The sequence below is a fragment of the Sceloporus occidentalis genome, unplaced genomic scaffold (genome assembly GCF_023333645.1).
Source record: "Sceloporus occidentalis isolate IW3139 unplaced genomic scaffold, rSceOcc1.0.p SCAF_53, whole genome shotgun sequence".
NCBI classification, from domain to species: Eukaryota; Metazoa; Chordata; class Lepidosauria; order Squamata; family Phrynosomatidae; genus Sceloporus; species Sceloporus occidentalis.
This window is the reverse complement of record NW_028317033.1, coordinates 2,002,116-2,015,947: the sequence shown is the minus strand read 5'-3', so window position 1 is coordinate 2,015,947 and position 13,832 is coordinate 2,002,116. Positions and strand designations below refer to the sequence as shown.

Genomic DNA, 13,832 nt, shown 5'->3' with positions numbered 1-13,832 from the left:
GCAGGCTATGTGTGTGTACGGCTTTGTATGTATGTTATTCTTATTATAGATAAATACTATACAGTTGTCAATTATAACTGCATAGCAACTGAAAGCATTTATGTTAGAGAAACATATAATTTCACCTCAGATAAAGCCATCTTTCCTGATGTAGATTCAGACCGTAACCGGTTCTTGTACCTGTCTGATTATCCATAGCTTTATGCTTATCCCATTCCTTCACTGTGTTGGTGTCTAACCGCTTCATCCGTCCTGCATAATGATGCTGGGACGCAAAGATCTATAATGGATCCTAACTATACATTGTGGAAAATAAGGAAACCAATGCATTGATAGCATTGATAGAAAGCACATGGTGTTAAAGTCATGATGGTTGCCATTAATTAAAAACATTTGAGTACAGGTAGCGGACTGGTTGCGCTAAAGCTCCTGTGAAGCTGTACTGCGCTTACCAATCATTTCCTTCTTGTATAACTGTGATTAATGACCATGGGGTGATGTGTGTATTCATCAATGTTGTTTTTCATATGCCATTGAAAGATGCAGCCCTTAACATCTATTTTTCAGCTAATGGGATCAGTGCGTTTGCTTTCCGGGGAAGGATGCCAAAAGCTCAGAAATCTCCTCTGACGTGGTCGGAATGCGTGTGCCCAATTTGTCGGGAGATCCTGCTGGAGCCGGTGACCCTGCCGTGTGATCATACCTTGTGCAGCCCATGCTTTCAGTCGACTGTGGAGAAAGCAAGCCTGTGCTGCCCTTTTTGTCGAAAGCGTGTTTCTACCTGGGCACGCTACCATGCCCGCTCTGGGACCTTAGTCAACAAAAAACTATGGAACAGAATCCAAAGTCAGTATCCCGAGGAGTGCCAGAGGCGTGCTTGTGGGCAGGAGACAGAAGACTTGGAAGATGGTGAGATAATGTTATGGGACACACATTTATATATACCGGTAATTTGCCAAGCCCTTCCCCATTGAGATTTTTGTCCACCATTCAGTTTTATAAAACAGTGAGGGAGCACCAGATTGCTTGACCCCGGACTCGAGTCACCAGGTATGATTTAAATGCCAAGATCATTGTCTTGTAAACGCTTAACATTGTTATGTACGCTTTTACTCAGTTTTGGGTGTGTGGCAACCATAACTTTTTTGGTCTTGACTTCCAATATTGTAGCAATGAGTAACATCGTGACTTTAATAATTACATGAGCAGTAAGTACAGGTATTCCCCTCTTTCGTTTTACGCCATTTTGGCTTACGAAATGTTTTATTGGAACCTTCCACTTTGTACTCTAGTGCCCCTGTGTGCATTTTTCTGTTAAGGAGTCAGCATTTTCTTTTCTCCTCCTGTTGCTGTTTAGAGTCTGTCGCCTACCCTGATCGGACTTTATGCAAGCCCGGAGAAATCAGACAAGAATATGAAGCAGAGATCAGCAAGGTACATGCACACAACTTATTACTAACCATAATCACTCTAAAAATTATTTAACCATCTATGACCCCCATTTTTAATATTCAGTTTAAACATGGTAGCTATTTTTTTGTTTCATGTTTAGAGTACCTAAATATTACAATAGTATAATATTTAGATGCATGAGTTAAACATCTTACAAATAAAAAAACAAATCCTGAAATAAAGTTCTCTAGGAAACTAACTAGACCCCATTGTTAAATTATCTGCCCTAGAAAAGCATCAAAGCAGGATCTTCAATGGGAACCAGATATCCCATCCAGGAAGTTTAAAAAAAAAAAAAAAAAAAAAAAAAGCCCAGGGACCCGGCACTACAAGCACAGGGAGCACATTGGATGTTCGTCTGTCCCATGCATGTTTAAATTCCTTCACTGTATTAGCCTCTACCAATGTTTTACTTAACTCATCATCCTCTCAGTGACATAAAAAATTCTCTCTCTAGCTTTAGACTATGGCCTCTTGAGCTTACATTTATCTTTGATCCAACTTTTCTTTCTTGCAAATCCTTTCTCTCTTCTTCCATCTAAGCTATGCATATTGTGATAATTTATAATTTTAGTAGCTCTCCACTGAATTCCTTCTGGAGGTCTCCAGATCTGAATACTGTGCTGTAGGTGAGGTCTGACCAGCAATCTTCTTCTGACCAGCACAATATCCTTGTTGTTGTTGTTGTTGTTGTTGTAAATAAATATTTTTAGATTTTATCAAGAAAGTCAACAGTGCCAGGGTTTAGATTACCACCAAATACCTATTTAGATTGTTCAGTCTTGACATCTAGCTACTACAAGAACAGCAAAACATTGCTCAGATAACAATGACCCCCCTCCCTCCTATCACGGCCATCTGCATGGTGAACCTCAGGGACCACCCTCCTCACCTGTCATTGTCTGCCATTCTAGAGTTGGCCCTGTGGGTCTGGTAAAGATAGATGTAATAGGGCTGTAGTACACACCGGCTTTTCCCATGAGTATAACAGAGAGCACAAACATAATGCAGTGGCTTTTCTCACTAATATAACGATTGCCTCTGAGGACCCTGATAGTATCTTGTGCGAGTCAACCTCAAGCAGGGGAGGCACGCCACCAGCCTGGAAGAATGAAACAAAGGAAAGCTCCCAGAGAAGAAAGAATTAAGAGAGAAGAAAGAAGAAGGGGAAAAAAGAGAGATGAGTGGAAGAGAAGGGACAAAGGGGCATTTACACCTGCCTTACTGACTGCCCCAGACTTGCTCCCTGTATCTTTCTGAGGCAGTGAACACCAACCAAGCATACCATGTGGCCATATAGGATGGCACTTAATCCACTGAGAGCTTAACGAGCTCCTCCATTGTACTAGTCTCTTCCACCTTATCTATCCATGTGCCCTCTGTTGCTGTGCAATAAGGACCTTTGCCGCAATTCAGTAGGCGCTTGGTTAGCGCATTTTTCTATGCACCGGGCTCAAACTGTGGCGGCCTCTTCACCACTTCTTTTATGGTAACATAAACCAAGCACCAGAACTGTGCGATCATAGGGCAGTCCCACCACAGATGAAGAAAAGTTCCCTCCAGCAACTGTCATGTGCCTGGAGCCCCATCCTATGTAGCTGCACTGGCGTCTTCTACCACATGGTTAGCACCTTTTATATGCATTTTCTTTCTTTGGATGCCGCTGAGCAGGTGCTTGTTTTCTAACACTTGGATGTCATGGAGGTGTTAAGTATATAATTTATTTTAAATCATTTAACTGTTTGGCTTCTTCCACCTTGGAACGTCTACCCTGTTGAAGACTTAAGACCTTTTATAATATCGATAATAAAAGTATTAAAAAGTATGACTCCCAATGTTGGTCTCAGAGGTAAACCCATTAGAAACAAGTGCTTCCTCCTGAATATACCCCATTAACTACAACCTATTGCCTCCTGTCATTCAACTATTCTGGCATCCTAACCCAACCAAAGCAATTTATTTATCTGTTTTCTAAGTGGGACAGGATGAAATCTGTATACGCTTTGTCAACAGCTCATCACTCTTGGTCTGTTTTGGTTACCCAATCAAAACATAAACTGATCAAAAGTATCCATTTAGGCAGTCAGCTATATAAACTCTGTTACGTCTAATTGTTCCTTGTTTGTTTTCTCCTTACCATACTTTATGCTTTACTCCATTTAAGTATCTTTTAGACCATCAAAGACTGTATACCAAACAAATTTAGCCAGGAATAATGGTTATGTATAAGCATGCTTGTGCCTTTTATCAGGCTGAGGCTGAGCGCATTGCCCGAGAAGAGGCAGAGAGGAAAGCTAGTGAAGAGTACATCCAGAAGCTGCTGGCAGAAGAAGACGAGGAGCAGCGGCGTCTTGCAGAAGCCATTCACAAGGAAAAGGAAGAACAGCTAAAACGAGATGAAGAGTTGGCTCGGTCTCTTAGTTATGATCTGGTGAGTGTAGGAAAAAGCTAAAATATTCTAATGCTTATTGCCTGCTTTAAGCAAACTCTACAATTCTATGTTGGATTCTCAGACAAATTAATTCCATTTTAAATGCAGGATACTTAACTTTTCACAGAGGTAAACAATATAGTTTTACTATGTAACCTTTATCGGTAGACGATTCTGATCATTAAGGACTCTGTTCACGGGTATTACCGACCAATATCTTGGATGTGCTTTTTTTCTCTTTCAGAATGAGTCCAATATATCTAATTCATCATCTGTAATTATTTCTCCAATGGGGTCACCAACAGTTCACAAGCATATAAACACTTCAAAATCCTGCAAGCGTTCAAAAGGCAAGGGAAGCCAGTCTAGAAACATTGAGAGGTAAATAGAGACTGTTAACTTCATATAGCAAACATCCAATGTGCCTTAAATAAGACAAATGTTTCCATGAACTAACATTTTATTTTTTCCCTTGTGGCTATAAGATCATCTAATGTCCCAAAAAGTTGCTAAAAAGGTAATTTAGGGAGGTTTAAACAAGAAATGGATTCCCATCTTCTTCTACTTATGATTTCTAGAGAATAAAGGCTAAGCCGATATCTTGCATTTTCATCAAACACATTGCCGATTATGCTTACAACTGCTATAAAAACGGAAAGAAAAATCCCCACCACCCAATATGATTGTTCCCAGGATGCATTATTTTACAAATGTATCAAGCCAATGCTAGTTTATGTAATTAAAACCTGAAGCACTAATTAAATTCCTTATTACCTTACAGATTTCTTTCGCCAAAGCATCAGGGGGTTATGAATACTTCAATATATGATGAAGTCAATTTGAATGTTCAGGTAATATTAGGCTAGTTTTATGATGTGTGTATCTAGTATTATTTGCCCAGACATTTTTTCACCGCGTTCCCAGTGATCTGAATTTCTTTCCCCTCTTCTTCATCTGAACTCTGGTGGAGAGGAATTAGTCTGTGACCAATCTGTAGCTTCCCTATGCGCAACAGACATGTAATCAGGACATTTGGTTTTGTACATTTTTTTTTGTGTCTTCAGCATTATTTTCGTGTTTAACCTTTCATAGTGTGTCCCTACTGTATGCAATCAATGTGTATGTACTGCGTCATAAAAACATCATTTTTTTTACAAAAAAACGACTATGAAGTTGATTCTTACATAGACATTTATGTAATGAATTCCAGAATGTCCAGCTGGGGTATTAACATTGAGCCGCTCGATTGTTTACAACAGACAGTATGAAGAGTAGTCTTTGCCTTGTAGATTGGGCTGAGATAACAGAGCTAGAACACCTAAAAATGGTTAAAATGCAGCTGGCTGACATTAAATCACATGACTCATCCTCACCTGTGTCTGTAAGTCAGATTGTTATGTTATTACTACTTATGTCCCGTCTACAGATTGTACAGCACTACGGAATTTGATAGCGCTATATAAAATAATAAATAATAACACAGGCTACTTTAAAAAATTATTTTAACTGATACTCGTTGTAAATAATGTTACTGGACACTTTCTCATGATGTACCTGGTATGTCAATGGTAAAAATACACCTACTTTGCAAGAAACGTGGCAATCGCTGGGGGGGTCACTGTTGGTGCTGTCTGCCTGAAAGTCCAGGCATAACGGCAATACGGAGCGCTGCAAGCATTTAATTGCTTCTATGGGGCGACCATGCAGGCTCAACCCCGTTGGCAGGTTCAGGCACGGAGTTGACGGTTTCTTCTGTCCCCCGCTGCCCAATCAGTCCAGGGCTCTCTTAGATAGTGTTACCCCCTTCAAAGAATTTTAGGTGTCACTTGCCAAATCAGTCAGTGCTATGGTCCAAGGTGCTTCCAGGTTGGTTGCTGTCAGTTTAGGCTCTGTCGCAGTTCAAACTGCATGGGGTCATCCTAGGTTTTTACTACATAATTTCCACAGATTGGAGTGATCTGTCGAAATTCCAAGTTTGAAAACTGTAATGTGTGTCTTCAAAAACATGGAAATTGCTCTGGTTGTTTTTGGAAACAAAAATAAAATAACCCCAGTCCTTAAAAGTGTGTGTTCGTGTGTTCATGTGGCTGGTCGGTGGGCATCGGAGATTCTTTCAGTGTGACTAAAATCATTGCAAATATTGCAGGAATCTAGCTGGTAATAGCACACAACTGACTCCTAAAGGATTCTATAAAACTAATATATATATTTGTTTCTCAATAGGACATTAGTGCCAACGTTTTTCTAGAAGATGAGGATGAAAATTCTATGCCCACACTTTCACCACAGGAGACTTTGTCCACCCATCATAATTCAAGCAATGAGACCGGCTTTAATCATCACATATTAGATGCAGTGGATTGTGACAGCCTGCAGAATGGTAATGCTACTACAAGTAAAGTACAGAATGGCCTACATCACTTCCCTGATGGACTAAATGGCGCAGGCATCGGGGCAGGGAAGGAAGAGAGCGTTGCGGATTTTTCTGCACATCGTGTTTCCAGTTGCTTGGAAAACTGCGAGACGCGCAGTTCATGTGGATGGGACTCTTTAATTGCCAGCACGCCTGAGCAACACCTTAAAGTAACACCCAAAAGAAAATGTGAGGGGTACTCTAACGACTCGGAGCCCAAAGTTAGTGGAAAACGGAAGAGGATGCAGTTGGGAGATCCTGACGCTGGGCCTAGTCTACACGCAACACAATTAACAGATAGTGAAGATCATCTCTATGACAGGAGGACGCAGGAGGAACAAGACAGGCTGCTGGCACTTCAGCTGCAGAAGGAGCTGGACAAAGAACAGAGGCAGGTGGTCAGGAAGAAGGGCTCTCCAGACGAATACCTACTACGCCCCAAACGGAGAAACGATCACCAAGAGTGTGAGGAACCTACAGCCCTTAAACAAGCTGGGCCAAAGACTCCTGGAGCGCAGTGCAGGGCCGGCAGAGCCCAGGGCGTGAGTAATTCAGATGAAAACAAAAAGCCTCCACCAAGGAGCAAAGTGGCATCACCACTAAGTAGAAGGGCACGGGCGACCTCCGCTGCCGAGGCCGCCGCCGCCTCCTCCGAAGGGATAAACATTCTGAGGCCAAGCAACAAGCAGCAGACCATATTAGAACTTTTCCAAAGGTCTGCGGGAAAGTGAGCACTTACGTTGCCGATCTAGGCGTTGATCTATGCTGCAGTTCTTTAGCTTTGGGCTTTTCTCTTGCTTTATAATTCTCCTCTCCGAACAAACATTTAATTTTTAAATATGCAAAAGTTTAGTTTATGGATGTTGCTGAGATTGCTAGTTGGATCTCCTTTAAGCGTAAGATGCATTTCTTTCATGATACAACTGCTAGAACTTTACAGAACACATGGGCCACAAAAACAACTTTTGAATCATTTCACATCTAGAGATTCAAGGCAGTCTTGAATGCCCCCACGACGTATCAATCTGTTTTATTAATTGGCTCCTACATTTTATGAAATTAAAAAAAAAAAAGTCGTTTTAACGAAACATCAGGAGGCAGTCTTGCTGCTGCAAAATGTGAAATGAGAATAAAATATGGCTTTTCTGACAATGTATCAACTTTGCTAATAAACACCTCCTGTTGCTGTGTAATTTGAAATAGTTATGCAAAATAAACATGAGCAATGAGTATGTAAGGATATAGTGTTCATATACGTAACCAGAGGTATTTTTTCCTTTGTAACATTTTTTTTTCCCCTTCTGGGGCAGTAACTTTCTTCCATGCTTATTGACATCCAGGATTTTGTGTTACCCTCTATAAATGATAATTTTCTGTACTCTAAATGTCATTGCTCCCCTTCTTTTATTTCAGAACCCCAAACTTTTGTATGGTAGTGTACCTTGTGTACAGTGACCTCCAATGGATGCTGCTTTGGATATAAATGATTTATATTGTTTCTTGTATCTCTATAGATATCAAATGTTGGTTCTAATAATGCCTCGTAAGCTTTCAAGAACATTTCTTATGACATCTCAAGAAGGGACCTTTTGAGGGCTTGAAAGGTTAAGTGACACGTCTTTACTCTGATTGTTGCTCCATTAAATGGTATTGCATACTGCTTTAGACCGGCTTCCCGGGGACCCTCTGTATATCTTTTTGGGAGTTTAATAAATACCTAGTATGTGTTTTTTTAAATGTATGTCAATCGCTTCTTTCTGGATTCTGGCATAGCACTGCACACCAGAAGTGCACTTTCCAAACAGTTGCATGGATGTTGTACATCGTGTGAAATGCATTCTGATTATCTGTAGCAAGAGGTAGCGGCATTTTAGCAGCGTTTGCCCAACTGTTCGAAACGCGGATTCACTTTTCTTCCGTACGTTAGACGCAAGCATAGCCTTTAAGTGTAATGCATGTTTGCTGAGAGGCTTTGCTATGGAACGACTTTAACCCCTTCAGTACCGGGACGTACCTGGTACTTCCTGGTTAACAGTCACCGGTAGACCGGGACGTACCAGGTACGTCTCCTCCAAAAAACACCCCCACATCACCACAATCGCGGTGATCGTGGGGGCGCTGCTGCTGCTGTCTACCCAGGAGTCCTAGGCAGACAGCACAGCCTGTGTAAGCCCGCCCCCAAGCCCACGATCACTCCCACGGAGTGATTCTCTAGGCAGAAACTGCGATTGCAGAAAAATCTGCAATCGCGGTTTCAGCTGCCACAGGCAGCTTCAGGGAAGGGTGAGGGGTATTGAATGGGTCCCCACACAAGTGTGGGGACCTGATCCAACACCCCCCTGCTGCCTGATCGCTCCATGAGAGCGTCAGTGCAGCGTTAACCCCTTCAATGCCGCGATCGCGGCATTGAAGGGGTTAATTCCCGTTTTTTAGGGGGTTCTGCTGCTGGTGGTCTGCCTGGAAGCCCAGGCAGACCAGCAACAGCAAAAACGAGCCCCCAGAAGTCCTCTGATCAGTCCTGTAGGACTGATCAGAGAGACTCCTCCCCTACAATCTCCAGTCTATTGGAGATTGTGTCCCAGCTGCCAGAGGCAGCTTTAGGGACAGGGAGACAGGGTTCTTTGGTCTCCACATGAGTGTGGAGACCAGACCTCCCCCACCCTTCCTCAGTTAACCCCTACCCCCCTCTTCCTCAATTAACCCCTTCAATGCTGCGATTGTGTATGACCCCCATCGCAGCATTGCAGGGGTTAATATTAGTCCCCACAAGCTTGTGGGGACTAAATATCAATCAATGCTGTGCTTCAATGGAGCATCAGCATTGAAAGAGTTAAAAAAAAATAATGTAAAAAATAATAAAAAATATTTTTTTTAAAATAAATACATTAAAAAAAAAATAAAAAATAATAATAATAAAAAAAAATAACAGCACTGACCTGAAAGTCCAGGGTGCTTCCAGGTCAAATGCTGGGCTGATCAGATCACTCCTGGCCAATAGGAGTGATCGGATCATTATGGCAGCCCACGGATGACCCTGCTCTACAAAGAGAGAGGGGTCATCTAGGGTAATTATGAAAAAACACAAATTATTAATAAATGAAAAAATCATAATTATTACCTGATCACTTGTCGGTGACATTTTAAGTCGCTGATTATTGATCGGTCTCCCTGATTGATGTCAGCGGCCTAAACCTGTCACTTACAAGTAATCTGATGAAAAAAAATATTTAAAAAAATGTAAATGCACATGTTCCAGTTTTGCCCTCATAGCTTCCTCAAAAAATACATGAACCATGCATGTGAGGCCTTGTTGGAACCGGGGGGTGTTGGTGAACAAAATGTGGTGTTTTTTTTCCAGTGTTACACATATGCTGTGCAAGAAATAAATTGCAACATTGAAATGTATGCGTTAAAAACGCAATAAAATAATTTCCCTGTGAAGTTTGGCAGACATCAGTGAAGAAATGGCTGGCTGAAAACTGTCAAAACTACACTAGTTGAACACCTTGACTCGTCTACTGTTCATAAATATATACTTTTATGGGGTAATTTACAGTGGGGGGGCTTCCAAAATGTCCCAAATGGGATATGGGCCCAGGAAACCAATTTCTGAAAACTTGCGCATGTTCCAGTTATGGCCTCATGGCTTCCTCAAAAAATGCATGAACCATGCATGTGAGGCCTTGTTGGAACTGGGGGGTGTTGGTGAACAAAATGTGGTGCTTTCTTCCACTGTTGCACATATGCTGTGCAAGAAATAAATTTTAACATTGAAATGTATTTGTTAAAAACGCAATAAAATAAATTTTCCGTGAACTTTGGCAGACATCAGTGAAGAAAAGGCTAGCTGAAAACTGTCAAAACTACCCTAGTTGAACACCTTGACTTGTCTACTGTTCATAAATATATACTTTTATGGGGTAATTTACAGCAGGGGGCTTCCAAAATGTCCCAAATGGGATATGGGCCCAGGAAACCAATTTCTGAAAATTCCAAATGTGAAAACGAAAATGCGCATGTTCCAGTTTTGCCCTCATAGCTTCCTCAAAAAATGCATGAACCATGCATGTGAGGCCTTGTTGGAACCGGGGGATGTTGGTGAACACAATTTGGTGTTTTGTTCTGCAGTTGCACATATTCTATACAAAATATAATATAAAATCTAAAGCAACATTGCAAAATATGCCAAAACCCCCCAAAAATATAAAAATACCTCAAAATTTGGCAGCAATTGGCGATAAAATCCCTGTTTGAAAAGTGTCAAAATGACCCTAGTTGTACACCTTGACTTATCTACTTTTCATAAACATATAATTTTGGGGGGATAATCAGTATTTGTGACAACTATTGCAGTTATTAGACTACCATGCCAAATTTGAAAAAAATTACATTTCAAAAACGTGATGCATGCCTTGCAATATTTGCCCTATACTGGTCAAAATAGATAAAAATCCTGGCCATGTTGGGTGGTTTCCAAATCAGGACAAGTTAATGAATATATTTGGGATAATTTTTTCCCATTGGTTTAATGTGTGTACAATTTGTATGTATACAAAACTGTAAAAAAATGCGTTTTTTTCATTTTTTCCCCACTTTTTCCAGTTTATTTCAAACAAAACAATGTACTACCCAGCTTACTATGGTTTCAAATGAAAGCCCTACTTGTGCTGAAAAAAACAATATATGATTTGTGTGGGTGCACCAATTGATAAGAGAGAAATTACAGTTGAAGAAAGACATGGCAAAAACACAAAAACGGCTCCGGTCCTTTAGCGACACCCTAGCTTAAAAATCCCGGTCCTGAAGGGGTTAAGAAACTCTGTAACCGGTTGCTTTAATAACGGTAAAGCCTTTTTGCGAGGAGTGTTAACAGCACAGCAACCAACAAACCGTATGATACCTGCCTGCTGCTTCTCAGAGTTTAAATAAAATAACTTAATAAAACCTTCCCAAAGTATGGTCGCTCTACCTTTTTAATGACAATTTGGTACATGATTAGTAACAGGACATTAAAAAGTACAGAATTTTTTGTCTCTTCTTAAACAAAAACAAAAAAAAGAACCTGAGGTAGAAGCTGCAGCTCTTAGTCTGCGTACTTCATGTGTGATACGTCAGATCTCCAATCGGTGTCAGGAAAGCGCTTGCGCCATCGGAGTCCGCTGTGCTGGCGCTGACTAGCGGTAAGTATATCGCGTGTCAGTATATCGCGTGTCAGTAGGTGCGCTCAGCCAAACATCTTTATTGGAAAAATCCAAGTGCATACTGGGCAGGATTCTGAATTGTACCCCCTAACCCAATGCGTTTGTAGGGAGGCTGCCATGACATTTTTAAAGGGGCCACACAACTATCCTGCATTAACAGATATGAGTGTCCCTTTAAAGGGCACCAGATGATCCAATGGACTCAATTTTTTTTTTTCCGTTAAATCCAGCGGCATTTTAAAATGTAAATGAGCCATGAAATAATATTTTAAAGCCTGCAATAAATTACACTGTAACACCTAACAGCGCCTTTACGACAAAGTTTATTGCAAAACTACTCATCTAAAACTGGAGGGTCAGAGGCTTAGATGTAATGTAAGGACATTTTACTTTACAGAGAGGGTGGTAGGTAAATGGAAGCGTTTCCCAGCAGAAGTGGTAGAGGCTAATAGAGCGAGGGAATTTAAACAGGAATGGGACAGACATAACACTATCCTAAATCTAAGGCAAGACCGAGGGCTGATTAGGGTCTGAGTTGTGCCTCAGGAGAAACGGGCCGACTAGACGGGCCGAATGGTTCTTATCAAATTCTATGGAATTATGTATGATTGGGAAAGGGTCGGTGTAGCCACCTCATCACTCGACTGCTTCTGCCGTTTTTTTTTTCTTTTCTTGATTTCATCTCCGTTACAGTAACTGCACTCTCACTCTATAATAATAAAGTGTCCCAGACGGACTCCTGAGCAATGAATGCATGTTACAGAACTTCCGCCATTTTTATGTTCTGTTTTAGGATTCGCTGGGATAATAATTTTTATCTCATGCAAAACTTTCCATAAAATGTCTACACATTCTTTTCTTTCCCTAAAAATTGCCACCAAACTGGACCACCTATCCATTCTAAACACCAAAATAACAGAGTGCGCATGTGAAAAGTGTGATTAAGGGAGAATTTAGATGGAAATCTTTCGGCGCAGTAGTGTTTTAGGTTGGGTGAGGTTTCTGTTTTGTTTTTAAACAATTGCATTTGCTATCGTGAAGAGGGGCTGAAGTATTCTCTAAAATTAGAATAGGACCTTGTAGTTGCTCTGCACAGCTAGAATTTCAGGGGTGAGCTAAGGGTTATTGGCACCTGGGTGCATTATTTTTGCAGCACCCCCCTCGCTTACTAAAACACACACATACATACATACTAACATCGAAACCGATTCTAACACTATACACTTACATAAACTAACCCCCTCTTACCACTAACACTGATGACGCCATAAACTCTCACACCACCCCATACATACTCCACATTCATACACCTGCACATACTTACACCCTCGCTTCTGTCATATAGATGAACCCTGTACCAACTGCAGCCTTACTACCGCAGGGTCACCCTACGTGTGCCAGGTGACCCCGCTGGGTACCAAGCGCTCACCTCGGTGCACCCCTTTAGAATTGCATCCTCGGTAGCACCACTAAGTAAGCATCTGAGGGGTTTATTCACTAATCTCTAATATTAAAGTGAATCTGAGGGGTTTATTCACTAATCTCTAATATTAAAGCGAATAAAACGGAGATCTGTCATCAATGACATGAAAACATACAACCTCAAGATTCTTCTGACATCCTACCAATGTTAGTATATTAACACCACCTTTAACGCATCCCAAGAATCCCCTATGGACGTACCGGTATGTCCAGCCCTTCTTGCAGTGGCAGGGAGATCAGCCTGGACTCCCCCCTGCATCGCCGGCTTTCCGCTGTCTGATCTGATGTAACAGCTTCGGGCATTCCCTTCAGGGTTGCGTCGCTGCTGACGTCACCGGGAAGTTCATCAGAGGAGAGGATATTTATTATAAATAATAATAATAAAATAATAAAGTGAGCTAAGTGATGTCATTGTGACATCACTGGCATTAATAACATATTCAAGAGGTCCCTAAGAGGACCTCTAACCATTTAAAAAAAAAAATATAAAAACAAATAAAATAAAAAAATATATAAAAAAGATAATAATAATAAAAAAAAATACACCTTACATCCCATTGCCCTAGCATAACATCTACCCAGTATAACCCTCCTGCCCCCCGTTCACAGCCCCCAAACCCATTAAGCCATAAGCATAAACATTCTACAATAAATGTACTTATAGTATGTTCCCTGGTGCTGGGAAAGTATGGAAAATCTATATAAATTAGGTATTTCTGAAACCTGGACACCTGAATATATAGTTTACATGGGTACACTATTCACAGGAAAAGAGAATCATCGCTAAACCGACATACCGCAAAAATGGCCAAATTGCTCCGGGACTTGAGGTACCAAAAACCCCTGGGATTGA

The 13,832-nt window shown here is 41.1% G+C and overlaps 1 protein-coding gene across 1 annotated transcript; it reads left to right on the top strand.

Annotated features, from left to right (window-relative positions):
- Positions 1-602: 602 nt before the first annotated feature.
- On the top strand, positions 603-7,027 carry LOC149288189 (E3 ubiquitin-protein ligase rnf168-like). The gene is made up of 4 exons (XM_089491959.1): positions 603-909; positions 1,358-1,434; positions 3,704-3,883; positions 6,107-7,027. The coding sequence occupies exons 1-4, from the start codon at positions 603-605 to the stop codon at positions 7,025-7,027; spliced, it is 1,485 nt and encodes a 494-aa protein (XP_089348085.1).
- Positions 7,028-13,832: the final 6,805 nt, after the last annotated feature.